Source organism: Gouania willdenowi, chromosome 14 (assembly GCF_900634775.1).
Source record: "Gouania willdenowi chromosome 14, fGouWil2.1, whole genome shotgun sequence".
Taxonomy (NCBI): domain Eukaryota; kingdom Metazoa; phylum Chordata; class Actinopteri; order Blenniiformes; family Gobiesocidae; genus Gouania; species Gouania willdenowi.
In genome coordinates, this window is record NC_041057.1 from 35,660,109 (window position 1) to 35,678,262 (window position 18,154).

General features: G+C 37.7%; 1 protein-coding gene across 1 annotated transcript in view; it reads right to left on the reverse strand.

The window, feature by feature from the left end:
• Positions 1 to 1,423: 1,423 nt before the first annotated feature.
• The window catches only part of LOC114475310 (homeobox protein PKNOX2-like), a 126,634-nt gene continuing 109,903 nt past the window's right edge, over positions 1,424 to 18,154 (reverse strand). The window contains 10 exon segments of the mRNA XM_028466001.1: positions 1,424 to 1,662; positions 1,665 to 1,757; positions 4,204 to 4,382; positions 6,354 to 6,430; positions 8,739 to 8,834; positions 8,836 to 8,862; positions 12,080 to 12,177; positions 13,640 to 13,760; positions 13,836 to 14,021; positions 16,758 to 16,929. Of these exon segments, the coding sequence (XP_028321802.1) occupies positions 1,424 to 1,662; positions 1,665 to 1,757; positions 4,204 to 4,382; positions 6,354 to 6,430; positions 8,739 to 8,834; positions 8,836 to 8,862; positions 12,080 to 12,177; positions 13,640 to 13,760; positions 13,836 to 14,021; positions 16,758 to 16,929 (1,288 nt within the window).

Consider the following 18,154-nt stretch of genomic DNA (forward strand, 5'->3'; position numbering starts at 1 on the left):
CTCAGTGTGCTGACACGCTCTGGTGTCTGAAGTTAGAGAGTCATCACAGACAGTTGAAGACACACAATTGTCCTGTTGGGTAGGAGTCCTTCAACAAACAAATATGGTGCAAAATAATGTGTTGTACATTTCAAAGGTTTTAGGCCACATTTGTAAAAACAGTGGAATTTCCCTTAAAGTTAAATTTTTTCGAGAAAGTTACTTTGATCTCCTGACATGTTTCGACTGCCAACTGTCACTAGCTTTGTTTCCATTATAAATTTACACAAAATAAAAGCAATATTTCTAAAATGTATGTGTTTCCATTGAAGGTTGTTTTGGGGGAGGAGCCTGGTAACTCTGGTGAAATCTCATCCCGTGAAACTTCTCTGTAGGAAGATGAACCCTCCGAACCTCCTTAGAACACACTGCATTCAAAGGTTGTTTCACGTCTAAAGTGGCATTAAAAATGATTAAGTCTAATGATAAGAAATGTCTGGGTCTCTCTTCTGTCCCCACGTAACGCGCCATGTTTTGAAGTGGTCATGTTACCATGTTCGTCACGTCCTATCCCAAGATATTTGTGTGTTTTTTTTTTTCTAAATTCAGATGTTCAAGTTTCAGGAAAAGAGTCTCAAGTGTGGGAGCTAAGTGTTCTGCACATGCCTCTGAAGAAGACTGACAGTTGGCAGTCGAAACATGTCAGGAGGTCAATGTGAATTTCCTGTAAAAAGTAATGGTGAATGCTGCATGATTTGTGTTCTTTGTTTATTGTAGTTTTCCTTTTATTATTATTTCAAATCTATTTATTTAAATTTATCACACAAATATTTGACATCTTTGAGTTTAGTCTCACATGTTTAGTGTAATTATTGATAAAAACCTCTCCTGGAAGCCAGTGTGTGTTCACTGTGTGTGGTATTGTGCAGCTTTGTGTAGCAGATTGTTGAACCTGTTTCAGGCGGCGTGATTGTCGTTTTCTCTCAGCTGTGTTTCCTCCCCAGGCTCTGACCTTATCCTCTGGGTTACTGATGGAAACATATGACACTGTGATGGTGGACATGTTGTATACTTATTGGCTTTTTCCATCTATCCAAGAACAAATGTTTCCATTGTGTTTTTTTTTCTGCAAATGAAAGTAGAAGTTTTGGGTTGGGACCAAACACGTCATCCATCATGTGTGCAGCACTTTGAATACATTCAGCAAAAGTAGTTTTTACACATACAGTCAAAAGTTGTCATTGTGCAAAAATGTGTGAATCCAAACGTCATAGTTTGTGCTCCAAATGTCCTTTGATTGAATAAATAGCCCAATATCTGCTGTCCAATCACGTCGCACCGTACGGAAACATCATTGTTGCTGTTGTTGTGTGAAACGCAACACAACATTTGTGTGTGCGACGAGGCTCACCGTGAGTCTCTCATCAAACGCTTTGAAAACGCACTAAGTATGAAGACTGTGGTGCGTTTGGAGTCTGAGGTCAAAGTTCACCCCATAGCCCCACCCCCCCTCACTGGTTACCCAGTTCCTCCCTGAGCTCCAAGTCCAGATCCCTCCGCCCCGCCCCCCCCTGCTCCTGTCACGCTCGTCCTCTCCGTCCTCTTCTTCTTCCTCTTCCTCCTCCATCCCGTCGTCTTCCTCCTCTTCCTCCTCTTCCTCCTCCTCCTCTTCCTCCTCCGTTCGTCCATGGAGTCGTCGGCCCCCAGCATGGCCTGCTGCATGGCCAGGGTGGCCGAGTCTGAGGAGAGGGACTGCAGGCCGTCCATGGTCAGAGGGTCTGTAGGGACGGACAGACGGTCAGTGAGCTTTAAAGACAAGTCTTCACTTATCAACCGTTGGTACGTTCAGATCTGAGCGTTCCACGTTCAGGGTTCTCACCAGGAGTTTTTCACAGCACAAGGGGTTTGTTTGGTGCACAAGCGTGGGCCATCGGCGTGGACGATTTTCAAATATATAACTTTCTAAGGATCAATTTAGTGATGTAAAGCTATAGTTGGGATTTGTTTTTGGTTTTTATCTTTGTTCCTTTACTTTATATATATATAGTCTTACTTTACTTTATATACCAAGCATGAGTAACTCTCTAACTACATTCATCATCACCTTCACCACTTCACCAAATAACCTTTAGCTCTATACTGTATATATATATATATATATATATATATATATATATATATATATATATATATATATATATATATAGGCCCTCCACTAATTAATATACACACTGTAGATACAACAAATAACATTTGATTCAAAGACTGATTCAAAGATGCGATTTTAAAAATTTAAATGAGGTATTATTTGGGAGCTGCAGTAATATTGAAACGAACACACACACGTGTGCGGAGGAAACGGAGGAAAAGAAAATACACACAGAGCTTTAATCAAGCCGAACACGGCCCAAATCTGTCCGACCAGAATGAAGCTGATGTCTCTTTAAACCTGAACACGATGCGTGTGTATATGAGCGCACATGTAGAATGATCTGTTGTGAGTTATGAACATGACAAGCAGCTAAATGTCAGCTACACACTACGTCCTGATTGAAAATCTGTTTATATTGGATGGTAACTACGGTTACCAAGCAGAGAATGTACACAGGCAGCATCGGGGACAGCTGAGTGGCATCAGGGGTCCTCTGGGTCCTCAGATAAAGACAGGAACATCTCAGCAGATTGTCTGTATTAGATAGACGGTGCGGCTGATTAATGTGTTTCTGGGTGATTCAGATTAAAAAGGAAGTTAAAACAACCAGTGAACGTCTGGGAGTACCTTTGTGTCCAACAATTATTACAACGGTACCTTTAAAACAGGAAAAAACAACAGAAAATCCCCCCTACATTGTTGGAAATGGAGCATAGGGGGCGCCATCACAATGTCGGGGGTCCCTATGCTCAATAGCACTGGAGAGAACCCTGGCATGAGTTTGACCAAATTCACTAAGCTTCAGTATTAATCAATAGAGATGTGATCGTACGCCACGATCAGATCTAACGTACACACACACACACACACACACACACACACACACACACACACACACACACACACACACACACACACACACACACACACACACAGACAGGAGCACTTCTTCTGCTCTGTATTGGACCCTGGGAACCCTGCTGTACCCCAGAGAAAGTGTGTGACATAATTTTTAGCCTAATCAATAAACTTTTTACAATGTTGCATTGATGAGTTTCTTTTGATGTGTCAGCTCAGCCTGAGGAGCCACATCTCAGGAACTCTTCACTGGGATCTAATATGGAGGAAACAGGACCTATTTCATGCTTTAAAATGTAAAGTAGTCATTTTTTATTTCTTTTAATGTGTTATTTATTGCCTGAAGCGTGCAGACAACTGATTCTAATAAAAACGTAATATTTTCTTGTGTGTCTCCAGGATTTCTGTTGTGAAGTTTGTTAATTTGTTCTCAGTGCACACAGGGGGGCAGACGTCTCCTGCTCAGTAGCTGATCCTCTTTAACAGAGCGTTTAAATGAGCTCCTTTAATTCCACTTTTCACACGTTCAGAAAGCTCATCTTTGTTTTGCTCCACCTCAGATGTTTATTTTCCCACCAGTGTTTGTTTGACCTCAGTGGGCGGAGCCTCCGAACTAGGAAGATTTAAGGGCGTAGCATGTTAATGACACTCAAATTCAGCCGCCACATTCATCAACACCTGATCATTGGTACGCTGGGATTAGTCAGATACCAATGTTTGATGAATTACACCTTGGTCCTGTTCTACCACACAATGTGAACTCACATCTGAACCCGTTTTCACTAACGGTTGATAAATGAGGGCCATGATGTTTTCTACTATAAACTGAGCCTCAGTTCAACACAAAGGATGCACTTACAGAACACACATGGATCCCTTTGTGTCTCCAAACTTTAGAGATTTGTTGATAAAAGCTGCTGATCCTGGGAATACCAAACTGTTCTTTTTTAACTCCTGCCCATCACTACAAAAGTCCTGCTGTTCATCCTTCCTCTGACACTGCCTCAAACAAAACAAATGTTTTTGTTTCTTCTTAAAGTTGTCACTATCTATAACGCTATAATGTCTACATCTAGAATACGATGCTCTACTGACATCTAGTGGTTGTTCCAGTGACACATAAACCCATTGGAGCCTTTGGCAGTGATTCAGCTCAGATTGGATAAGCAGATCCAATAGACAGAACCTGATGAAGCGTTAAAGTGCCAGCTCACTGTCTGAGTTGTTTCCCGTGTGAGATCGATGCGTCTGCAGAACTCCGGCCACGATGGAGTCGGGCCAGAAACGCTGCGTTGGACGATGCTGGGACTTCATCTTCTTGGCTTTGGGAGCTGGGTCTGGATTACTGGCATCCAACATGGGCTGGAGGATACGCCGACGGGCATTGATGAACCTGAGAGGGAGAGAAAGGACTCATTGGATCAAGTCGGAGTGGAAAACAATCAGTTTAAACAAGGGTTTGTTAAATTAAATTTGAAATTGAAATAGAAGAAATGCATGAATGAATCTTTGGGGTATCACACAGACTAGCCTTTTATTACTGTAATATTAGTGTTAGTTTATTTAAAGTTTTACCTTTTCTTGTTCCTTTTTTTGAGTAAATGAAAAATAATACAGTGGGGCAAAAAAATTATTTGGCAGCCACCGATTGTCCAAATTGTCCCACTTAAAAAGATGAGGTCTGTAATTTTCATCATATCTAAATTTCAACTGTGAGAGATAGAATACCTTCAAACACACATTAGACCTTGTGGAAACTTTAGAAATATTATTTTTTGTGAAAATCTGTATTGGAAACACAGCTAGAGAGCCAAACACACCACCCGGGAAACTAAGGAGTTACTCCGTAAAAAGCATTTCAAGGAACTGGAGTGGCCTATAGTCTCTAAACCTCAACCCTATAGAACATTTGTGGAGGGAGTTGAACGTCCGTATTGCGACAGCCCCCAAAACATCACAGCTCTAGAGATCAGCTACAGTGTTTGTGTATGCTAACCTGGTGAAGAGGAAGCATGTGACCTCTGTCAATGCCAACCAAGGCTACATTACATTACCAAATATTTATTCTGCACCATTATACAATGAAGTTATTTTCACATTCTGTCTCTCACAGTTGAAGTGTCGCTATGATGAAAATCACAGACATTTGGTTGGGACAACTTTCACAATCGGTGACTGCCAAATATTATATTTACCCCACTGAATAGGGTGAAAATTTCATTACAGGCACATTTGTGATGTTGTAAATGGTGTAATGTAAAGGTGGAACTTTAATGTTCATGTTAGCGGTTCTGTGGGACCAGCTGATTGATTACCTTCACCTGGGGTCTTGGACTAATAGAGCTTCTCCCTTCACTCCCTTCACTCCCAGAGACTATTTCAGAGCAGTCCCACCACTCTGCTCTGTTTACCACACTTTGTTTTGTTTTTTTACTCTTTTATTAATAATGGGAGTTTATTTATGTAAATAATGTCCCTGTTTTACCCTTTCAGACGATAAGACAAGAAAGTTATGTTTTCTGTTAACCATGCCTTCGGTTGAATTTCCTATGTTGGTTTAAGTTCTTTTTCCACCTATGTAGGTTATTTTTATTATTATTTTTTTCAGTGTATTATTTATATAACAAAATATTCAAACAAAAAGCACAATTTAAAATATATAACAAGACTGAAACAGGCAGAAGCAAAAAATGTGTATCCTCCCAGAATTAACCTTTACATTCAAGTGTCACTCATTTTTATGTCTAAATGTGTTTTTTGAAAGTGTATTATTTTGGATGGATGCCAATATTTGTTTGGCATATAATACAAAGGATTTAAAATCACACAATTCCTACCAATTTTTTTTTTTTTTTTTTTTAATATTGCCAAAATTCTCGACCTTAAGTTCCTGTGGAAATTTTGCAGATATTTTACGCCCCTTTGCAACCTACTGAGATATTCACAACTACATTATTTGGTCATTTACAACGATTTAGGATGTTTGAAAGAGTTTGACCACCTGTGAACGAGGTTAACTAGAAATGTTGAATTTTTCTGCTTTATTGAGCAACACACATGATATTTTAGTGGGTCACATTTTACTGAAAACAGTATGTTAAAAAGTATCAAGCCTAGACATAATTTTTCCTGAATGTGCTCAGAATGAAAATTTCACCCTTAAACGGACTATTAAATATACGTAATATTAACAATATTATGTAAAACAGCATGTACATTAGTATAGTCACAAATTCTAAATGTTCATGTGAGCTGAAATGATTTTATTTTGCTTGCTCTATTTTTCCACATACATGTAGCTGGGCTGTCTGTCCAACAGATGGCGGTTAGAGTTCAGTAAATGCCTTTTTTCTCACAGACTTACCAGTTGTTCACTTGCAGTAGGGTTAAATTAGTCTGAGCTGCAATCTGCCTCTTCTCGTCCTCTGTGGGGTACGGATGCTGGAAGAGAACAAACAATATGTCCTGTTAGCAAAACAACCTGGCTAATGTTGTAGGTACTGTACTCAGATCTTGGTCTTGGTCTAAAGACCAGATTTTTAAAGGTCTTGGCCTTGTTCTGGACTTGAAAGCATCTTTACTTAGTCTTGCCACGATCTTGTAGTGTCCCAGACTCGTGTTTTTTTTTTTTTTTTTTTTTTTTTTTTTTTTGTCAAGACCAGCACTGATTTCTGCAATTCTTTAACTTTACTAATGTGATAATGTATATTTATGTATGTATTAGTTTATTAGGAAGGACAGAACAGAAAGCATTGTTACATCTGACATAGCAACCAATGCCAAGACCTGGTCACCAATATAAGACAGACAAAGACAACAGTGATACATAGTTATACATACAGTATCACATGCTAAAATATAAATTATTCAGACACTTTTCAAAAAATAGTGTTCACACGCTTGGTTTAACTTCAACCAGTGCTTCACTTTGATTATACACACATTTGCAATTTAATTTCAAGAATGTATATGTAATAAAACTATCTAGACTTTAAAATAGTTTTTCTACAATTGTACAGTAGTGCCACCTTTTTGTCCAACATTTTTACTGCCTATTTGTACAGAGAGGTGGTACTTTTCATGGCCAACTGGGTAGCTTGTCCCCACACAGTGATACAGCATGAATATGGGAGAGAATCATTCAATGGAAATACAATTTTGCAGCATGTATGGACAAAACAAGATCTTATTAAACGAAAGCCATTCAAAATGGTATGATAGTCTGTAATGTTTTCTTTATATGTGCTTCAAATTACAAGTTCAAAGACAACTCCAAGATATTTTATGGAGTTGATTAGATTTTCTGTTATCAGTATCTGAAAGTTGTCTAGTGATTTTTTTTTTTTTTTTTTTTTTTTTTTGTGTAGATAAAAACATAGCAACTGTTTTGAATGATTTAAAGACATGCAGTTTTCCTCTAACCACTGGGAGACACTAACTAATGGTTTGTTTAGTAGCTCTGCAGCCTTTTCTGGAGTCTGAGCTGAGATATACATCACAGTGTCATCAGCATAAAGCATAAAGCACTCAGCCTCTTGCAGATGTTTGGCAGTTCATTAATATAGAGATAGAACAACAAGGGGCCCAATATAGAGCCCTGAGGGATCCCTGTTTTGTATTCCAGAGGGACTGAAATGGTGCCATTAATCTGTTGACGCTGTAGTGTTGAATGAGGAAAAGAACCTGGTAAAATAAATCTCTTTGATTCGTGTTTTTATCTTGTCTGTCAAATGTATTTTAAAAATCCAAAACTAAAGAGGGAGAATGTTCTTTAACTGATTTTATTAATTGATTTTTTTATGGTCTCGGATAATTTGGGTCTTGACTCCCAAAGTTTTGGTCTTGGATAATGTGGTCTTGAGCCAAGGTTGGGTTTATTAGAATTGTAATTGCATAAATTGGTAACTGATTATATTTATGATGTAATTATAATTGAAAAAACCCTGTTGCAATTGAATTGTAATTTAGTTCAGATAATTGACTTTGTAATTGTAATGGTCATGAACATTTTATAGAAAAATGTCATTTACAATTTGATAAAATGCTAAAATGGGGAACCATGTTACAGTTCTATGGCTTACACATAGGCATACGTAGTAAACAATTATTAAAATATGTTTCATATTAAGTTTTCCTCCTCTCATTTCTCTTGAGGATCATTTTAACCATTTAAAAAATAATTTAAATATATGGGTATAGTCCACAACAAAAATTATGAATACCATATATTCATTGATTAGGAAGCCTTACAAGGTAAACAAGAGATGAAAAACTAATTAGATGATAGATAATATTTATTAGGTGTATTTTACAACTGACTTAAGACATGGTCAACTGACCCATTAGCATTAGAGATGCTAACAGAAAGCTAACACAAGAGGAAGGTTAGGTTTAATAAGAGTTATTTATCAAAGGCTCAGTAATTGGAATTAATTGTAATTCAAATTTAGTAATTGAGACTGTACTGTAATTTTAAAAATGTAATTCAACCCCAACCCTGTCTTGAACACAACAATAAACCTGGAACTTTTAAATTTGTCCTAAAAAGACATGCTTCAAATGCCACTTGTTAAAAACATGTTCATAAAATAACATTGATTATTATTAATAAGAATAATAATAATAATAATAATAATAATAATAATACTAATAATAATAATAGTATAGCACTGCTGGCCGATGCTTTTAAAACACATTCGTAGATAATAATGTGAGATCTAGATTCTTCATGTGGACATTTGGTTCTCACCATGAGGTGCTGGAAGAGCCAGGAGCGCATGATGTTGGGTGGCCGTGTTTGGGAAGAACAGCCTCTCTTGTTCTTGGACTTCTTGTCTTCGTTGTCCCAGCAGAGAGGACAAGTCCAAGTTCACCTTCACCACAGGAACAGGAGGAGGACAGGAGCAGGAGGAGGACAAGGAACAGGAGGAGGACAAGGAGGAGGAGAGGGAAAAAGAAGCTGATCATAGGGCTTACTTATTGTTGCCACGGAAACAAAGGGAGAATACCAATTATCTCTTTCTCTGAAGCAAGGGCAGAGACACCTACTTAAGTGTCACCATGGTAACTGAGTTTAAGTAATGATGCAGAAATTATTTCTCAAATAGCTGTTGGCATAGTGTGTAGTTTGTTACTGTAGAGCAAAGGATGAGCACGTGTTAAACTCAAGGCCCAGGGGATAAAATGTGGCCTTTCAGAGCACTGATTCGGCCCACAGGAGAAAGTGAAAATAACAGACAAAACATGAATTGTTGTGTAAATTTCAAAATAATTCAGTTGTAAATTGTAAATTGTTTAAATTGTTAAAATTGAATCAAAATGTATAAAAAGAAATTAAAAAATCAAAGGAAATTTTGGTATCTGTCACATTTAGCTATATATATATAACTGACTAACATTAATCATTTGTGTCAATGAGCTTTTATTTTGGTACTTCCGGTGAATTAGCTAAATATTTAGTTTTGTCCATGACATTTAGATTCAACATATAAATTTAACATTTTTCTTCTGTCAGTCTGCCCCAAGGCAGCTGTGGCTACAATAGTAGCTTACCGCTACTAAGTGAAAAAAAAATAATGCAATGTAAAGTGCTTTGACCAAAATAAGGGGCTATATAAATCCAATGCCATATTTAGCATTTATATTTAATATTTACCAGTTTGATTAAACATTGACATTATATTTTACACAAAAAAAATCACAAACTTCACAAAAATTGCTGTAAATCTGGTCAAAAGTACATTTCACATTTAGATTTAGATTTTAAATTTAGCAATTACAGCAACATTGACATTATTTTTTTTACAAGAACCCCCCTCCAAATTTCACAAATATTGCTGTAAATCTGGTCAACAGTCTAACATTTAAAAATTCACATATACAGTATTTTCATTCTTTTATAGTTTAATTCGTGACATTTAGATTCAACATTTAGGTTTAGATTAACATTTAACATTTACATTTAGCATTTAAATTTAATAATTAATATTTACATTTAATAATTAACATTTAGATTTAACATTGACATTATATTTTCATGAGAAAAATAAAAAATCCCAATTGCTGTACATCTGGTCAAAAGTACCATTAAAAATTTCACATACATTATTTTAAATGTGGTTTGTTGCTAAATGTTGTAAAAAGTTTGTTTATTTTGGCAACTTTACAATCGGCGCAATTGTTGTTTTCTTGCCTAAAACTTCATCTGTGATCGAACTGGTCCATATTTGACCCTTGAACTGAAATCACTTTGACACCCCTGCTTTAGATCAACCAGGAGAAAGTAAAAATAACTGAGAAACATGAATCGTTGAGTAAATTACCAAATATTTCATTTGTAGATTGTCTCAGTTCCTACAAAGACACACATTCAATGAAACCACAATATTTGCAGGACTCACAGTTTTCCCTAATGCTTCTATCACACAATGGCTGTGATTTTTAGTCTGAAATTCATGCTCTGTCTGTCTCAGTGTTCGTCGTAATGACTCAAATCAAGCTTGGATCGAGTGTGTTTGAGCCAAAGTCGACACATGGACTCACACACACCATATGTGTGTCTCAGACTGTGTCAATAATTCTCTGCTAGCAGTCGCACTCCAAACAATAACATCTGAATATCCAGTTCTCACTGAACACAAAGACAGGCTTTGGTCAACAACAGTGAAGAGGATGGTGAACATCTCAAACATTTTAGTTCAGGGTCCAAACACAGACCACTTAAACCCTTGCTATCAAACATTTTGTAAAACGACAGCTCCAAATGGCCGAGTTGGATTTTTGCTCCCTTATGAGTCAATAGGGAGCAGAGGCTCCTCCTCCTGACAATCCTGGCTCCTCCTACACTACATAAGAATGTGAGCTCCTCCCTCTCAAATGACCTCACAGGTAAAACAAACATGGAGAAGGCAGGGTTGTTTACCATTGAACAATGACAAATATATGTTTACTGCCCTCATCAGAGTCTCTCACCCAGGGTTTCCACTGGATACGTCTCTGCTGCACCACGGCACCGATTCGGTTTTTCACCGCCGTCCAGTAATTCACACCGGTTGTGTTTTGAGTGCGTCACAGAGCGCTCCGGTTGAACAACTGTGACGTCACGAGACAGAGCAGTTCTCACAATATTTATATAATCGCGCCAGAACGCAGTTAAATGTCTGTGTTCTAAACACAACAATAAACAGATAAACAGGTCAGTGTTCCTAACGAAGGAGAACAAGAAGTGTATCAGCGGAAAGGTTTGGTCCCCCCTTTTCAGCCACCGTACTGGAGGCCCTAAAATGTACCATAGAGGGAAACTCTACCAGGGGTAACCTCGGTCATTGTGGGTCAGCATCTACACCCGTACATATGCATGAAAGCCCAAAAACAGCCTGTTTTTAGGAGCGTCATGAAAGTGATTTTTCAACAAATAAACCTCAAACACTTTGTTGTTGGGGTTTTTGGAACAAATGAAGATGGGTGAAAAATAGCAGAATACTGGACCTTTAAACCAGTGATTCTCAACTGGTGGGTCAGGACCCAAAAGTGGGTCGTTGACCTGTACTGGGTGGATCACGGACAGCTGGTCAAAATTAAATAATTGCTTAATGGCTCTCATGGTGTATTTTATTTTGAAAGAAACTTTTCTTTTGATAGGCATGCTGTGAAATGCATGCTCCACATGAAAATATGTAGATTATGTTGGAAAAAAACATTATGTGTTTTCAACAGCTATTTTTGAAAAAAAACATTTTGTTGGTTGAATTCTAAAAAAAAAAAAAAAAAATGTGGGTCCCAGGGTGGGACCACTGCTTTAAATGATCAGTGAGTGTACTAAACAAAACAGTGAAAAGGTGTGTGTGCAGCATCTTTAACCTTCTCTTTATTCTGACAAAATCACATTAAAAAAAGCCTCAACAGAAGAAGAAGAAAGTGCTCACATGACTTTGATCTGCATCACTAAAGCTCTGTGAGTGTCAGAGAACAAACACCTTTCATTTTGTCCCACAGCGGGGGGGCGGGGTAAGTGTTTAGACAGCGACGCCCACTGGGTGGTCACAAAGTGAGTCTGTGGGAGGTTATGGGGTCAGAGGTCAGAGTTTTTACCTGTGAGTTCTGGATCTGGATACTTCCTGGTGCCAGGGTCTGTGTTAGCACTTGGCCTTGCGACGTCACCATGGCAACGGGCTGGTACAGGGTTCCACCTGAGGGGATAATTTACCACCAATCAGAACGCCACAAACAGCAGCCAGAGGAACTGATTAATGACCTTTAACCCCACGATGAAAATACTGTTATGCTCTGGGCTTAATTAGCCTCGATCAAGGAGCTGGTGTGTGTGTGTGCGCGTGTGTGCGTGTGCGTGTGTGTGTGTGCGCGTGTGTGCCTGTGTGCGTGTGTGTGTGTGTGTGTGTGTGTGTGTGTGTGTGATCAAAGACAGACGCATCGATTGGCTTTAGGGTGCAGATGGAGATCATCTCCACAGGCTAGGATTAGCATTTCACTGTAGCAGCCTGACATTATTAGAACTCAGCAGATACCCAGTCTGGAAGGATTCCCTCATCAGCAGCAGTAAAAACACACACCAGTCAATAGCACTAGACACATGTCAAACATTTAATATATATACTGTATGAGCATGTCAGCTCTACTACTATTTAACTCACACTGTTTCATAAAAGGTTTGTAGGTCAATAGTGTATAGCCTAGATCAGTGGTTCACAAACTGGGGGCACAATAAGGGACCTAGAATGGCATAAAAAGTTAAATAAATAAATAAATAAAGCGTTTTTACTGTTCTAAAATATGTGATTGCAATTTTAAATTTTGTTTCAAATAATTTTGCGATTTTTTTTTTTTTTTTTTTTTTTTTTTTTATTCCTTTTGAGAGTTTTTCATTGTTCAGATGATAAGTTTTATACTGTATGTTCATGTCAAATCCTGCATCTGTGCTCTGATGGATGATGCATTCATGTCTGACATTAGATTTTAATAAAACAGTCAACATGTTTTTATCTAGAAGGAATAATTTCATTTCTGCACCTGAAATTGTTATAAAGGGAGAAAAAAATGCTAATTGTGGAATATTTAGATTTTGAGTTGGACCGAAAACTGTTGTTTATAAAACTTAAACTTTGTAGTTATCTGTGAAATGTCCCTGATAAATAAATAAATACATAAATAAATACATAAATAAATAAATAAATAAATAAATAAAAGGAGGGCGCAGCAGAAAAACTTTGGGAACCACTGGCCCACTGACCACAGGAAGTTACACTCAAAGTCAGGAAGTTACAGCCCCAGGAATAAGTAAATGCTATTTGAAATTCACATTTTGTGGCATCCATTAATATCATTGTGATCTAATTAGTATTTTATTTTATTGATTAATCAAAAGTGTAAAGTTTTGAATCTTTTACACCAGTCAGACTTATTATATTTAAACCTTATTTGTTTGTTTCTACAGATAAAAGTCGTAATATTTTGAGAATAAAGTCAAATTATTTCGATTAAACCTTAAAATCAAAGTAAACTAGCCATGTCTGTTTTTTCTTTGTTTACACAGATTAAAATAAATAATAAATCTATAAATATTTGTATAAATAACAGATCCTATGGACACACTATAGGGACAAATCCTATGAGGATGATGATGATGAAGCCTACCTGACACCACTTGGGAGTTGATGGTCGTCATGGTGACGTTGCCCTGCTGCAGACCTCCAGCAGGAATCACCATCCCTGAGGGGTTAACAGTGCTGGATGGAGAGGAGGTCTGAATTAGTTCCTGGAGGAATCATAGAGGGAGACACAGTGAGGGGCGGTGAGGACCGTGAGCCAGGTGCTAAATAACAGCACTGACCTGCTGCATGCTGAGGCCGGTGTGGGTGGGGGAGTACGGCCCCCCCAGGTCGTTACGGAGCAGGTTGTCGCTGTGCATCTTTGTTTTCAGACAGGTGATGTAACGATTACAGAAGTCCTTACAGAGCTCGTTCACCTTCTCCAGCTCCAGGAGGTGGATCCTCAGCACCTGGATAGCCTTCACCATCTATATATAATATATATAATTATTATTAATAATAATAATAATAATAATAATAATAATAATAATAATAATAATAATAATAATAATAATATAAGAGGTGGATCCTCAGCACCTAGATAGCCTTCACCATCTACATATAATATATATAATTATTATTAATAATAATAATAATAATAATAATAATAATAATAATAATAATAATAATAATAATAATAATATAAGAGGTGGATCCTCAGCACCTGGATAGCCTTCACCATCTATATATAATATATACAATTATTAATAATAATAATAATAATAATAATAATAATAATAATAATAATAATAATAATAATAATATAGGAGGTGGATCCTCAGCACCTGGATAGCCTTCACCATCTATATATAATATATATAATTATTATTATTAATAATAATAATAATAATAATAATAATAATAATAATAATAATAATAATAATAATAATAATAATAATAATAATATAAGAGGTGGATCCTCAGCACCTGGATAGCCTTCACCATCTATATATAATATATATATATATAATTATTAATAATAATAATAATAATAATAATAATAATAATAATAATAATAATAATAATAATAATAATAATAATAAAGGAGGTCGATAGCATTCACCATTTATATATAATAATAATAATAATAATAATAATAATAATAATAATAATAATAATAATAATAATAATAATAATAATAATTGTTTTTGTCATATCGTGAATTTGTGCTGCCATTTTTGCGTTTTTGATGTAAATTTTATCTATTTCTGTTGTTGCTTTGCTTTTTTGTTATAACTGTGGGTTTGCAGGTCATTTCATGTGTATTTCTTGTCATTTTCTGTAATTTTGTTTGTTAGTATTGTTATTTTGTTAATTTTTGTAGTATTTTATGTGTTTGTTAGTACTTTCTGTGTTTTTCTCTTGTCTTTTACTGTATTTTCCTGCAATGTTGTAATTCTTTGTATTTTTTAATGTATTCTTGCTCTTGTTTTGTACATTTTTTTGTCATTTTGTACATTTACTTTGGGGGCCGCATAAAATTAGGCCGAGGGCCACATGTGGCCCCCGGGCAGCCAGTTGCCTAGGCTAACATACTGTACATAATACTGTGATGATCAGCAGAGTTTCCTGTAGTGCAAACATCACATGGTCTCTGTCTGGGTCAGTGATGAAGGTCAACAGAACGGTGAGAAAAGTGCTGGTCCAGGAGGAGATAAATCATCTAATTAATACGTTTAATCACAGGAGCAGAAAGTCTAGTGTCCTCTACTCACAGCAGCTCATAAAACAGCTCTAAAGTGAGTAGAGTGCACTTTTTAAACATGTCCTAGCTCCTCCCCATCCTCGGTGAAGAGCAGCAGAATCCTACTCATAATTAATAATTACCATCATCCAAGGACAGGAAAAAATGATGTAATCACCAAAAAGTCACGATGAGATGTTTTACAAAAAGACTAAAGTCATACATTTGATTCAGAAATGTGAAATACTGTATAGATGAATGATGGGATTTGTAAATATCCTGAAAATTTGTCAAAAATGCTGCTATATGGTGACTTTTGGTGCATTATATTAGTGTAATTGTGGCTTTTCTATTATGTAGCACTTTTCTTATCATGATGTATTTTCTCACACGTTGAAATCTTGTATCCATGACAATGATGATAAAGAATTGAGCATCATTATCAATTTACCTCTTTCCAGTTGAAAATTTACCAACGTATAGTATAGCAGTACATACCTGTCAATTTTTAGATTTGAAATTATGGGAAATTTTTCTAGCGCCCACTACATCTTTGTTTTTATCACCAGAACGTCTTCATTCATCATCTCTGTTCTGAGTTGTTTCTGGGTTTGTTGCTGATGTCAGCACTAATCTAATCTAATCTAATCTAATCTCGTGAGAACTTCCACTCAGGCCATTTCAGGTGGAAGTTCTCGCGAGGCTAGTGACGGAGTTCAGTTTAGTAAGACATATTTTAATTATTATTACATTAAAATACAGGATATTTACAGGAAAATACTAATACGGTAAGATGGTGGGAAAGAGGAGTAAAATACGGGAGTTTTCTGGCCAAAACAGGATACTTGACAGGTATGTAGTAGAATGGGGGCGTGGTCTGTTAGTAGTCCTCTGTAGAATTCTGTCTGGTACTGGAACATATCTGCATGATTTACATCATTTATGTGTGATTTGCTTGTAGTTGGTTTTGGTAATATATTTAGTTGTATCAATGCACATTAATATTCATAATATATCTTACATATACCCTTACATTTGTGATTTACGTAACCCAGTACCCTGGACCTTTGCCTCTTTTCACCATATTTCATGCTTAATTTTGCAAATTGACCCACATTCACCATTTGTCACGCCCATTATTTGCCAGTTTAAACTAATTGTTCCTACTTTTTAAATGACATCGTTATTTTGGGGGTCGTGGGTTGAGAACCACTAGATTAGTGGAGACAAGTTAAACTTATTTTTATTTAGTATTTGTTAGAATGTCAGAACAAAATAAATATTTTTATATTTTTCATTGATTTATTCTTTGAAGCATTAATATAAATAGCTGATTATTGGTGTCACTGTACCCCTCATAATGATAATAATTGAACCATTTGACCAGTAAACCAACCTTTGTTCTCTTTTATTGACATGCTTTGGTTGTAAACCTCATTTTTTAATCACTGAGATGAGAATCGAGGAGTCGTTTTCTTACCAAATTGTCAAGCTCGGGGTCTTCGCTAAAAAAGGGTTTGTGTTCTCGCTCCTGCTGATGAACAAAGTTTTCAATGTCCACGTCGAAGCTGGCCGACGTGATGCATTCAGAGCCCTGAGTCGCCTGCTCACATTTCTCAAACAGCAACGCCAGCAGTGGGAAGAGTGGATGTCTGAGAAGAGCAGGAGAAGAATATATTATATAAACTCAGTCTGTGATAAGATCTACTGATATATGTGTGAGCAGAACATGCTGACTGTGCAGAAAAAGCATGTTTGTCTTTGGTTCCTCTTTCATTAACTGAGAAAAACATAAACTTTTATTAAAAAACTTTTCAAGTGCAATGAAGTAAATAAACACTGTAAACAAAGGCTAAACATAAGATCAGACAAAAAGAGCAGCTCAAAACTAACACATCCATCCATCCATCTTCTCCCGCTTAGCCGTTTCCGGGTCGCGGGGGCAGCATCCTCAGTAGGGAGGCCCAGACTTCCCTCTCCCTGGCCACTTCCTCCAGCTCTTCCGGGGGGACCCCGAGACGTTCCCAGGCCAGCCGAGAGACATAGTCTCTCCAGCATGTCCTGCGTCTTCCCCGGGGCCTCCTTCCGGAGGGACGTGCCCTGAACGCCTCACTAGGGAGGCGTTCACCCTAGTGAGGCGTTCAGGGGGCATCCTAATTAGGTGCCCGAGCCACCTCATCTGGCTCTTCTCGATGCGGAGGACTCTACTTTGAGCCCCTCCCGAATGACTGAGCTTCTCACCCTATCTCTAAGGGAGAGCCCAGCCACCCTACGGAGGAAACTCATTTCGGTCGCTTGTACCAGTGATCTTGTTCGTTCGGTCATGACCCAAAGTTCATGACCATAGGTGAGGGTTGGAACGTAGACCGACCTGTAAATCGAGAGCTTCGCTTTTTGGCTCAGCTCCCTTTTTACAATGACGGACTGGTGTAGACTCCGCATCACTGCAGAAGCCGCACCAATCCGCCTGTCGATCTCTCGCTCCATCCTTCCCTCACTCGTGAACAAGACCCGAGGTACTTGAACTCCTCCACCTGGGGTAGAACCTCATCTCCAACCCGGAGAAGGCACTCCACCTTTTTCCGGTCGAGAACCATGGACTCGGATTTGGAGGTGCTGATTCTCATTCCGGCCGCTTCACACTTGGCTGCGAACCGATCCAGTGAGAGTTGAAGGTCACGGTATGTTGGAGCCAAAATGACCACATCATCTACACATCTGAACCGGACCCCCTCAACGCCCTGACTGCGCCTAGAAATTCTGTCCATAAAAGTTATGAACAGAATCGGTGACAAAGGGCAGCCCTGGCGGAGTCCAACCCTCACCGGAAACGATTTCGACTTACTGCCGGCAATGCGGACCAGACTCTGACTCCGG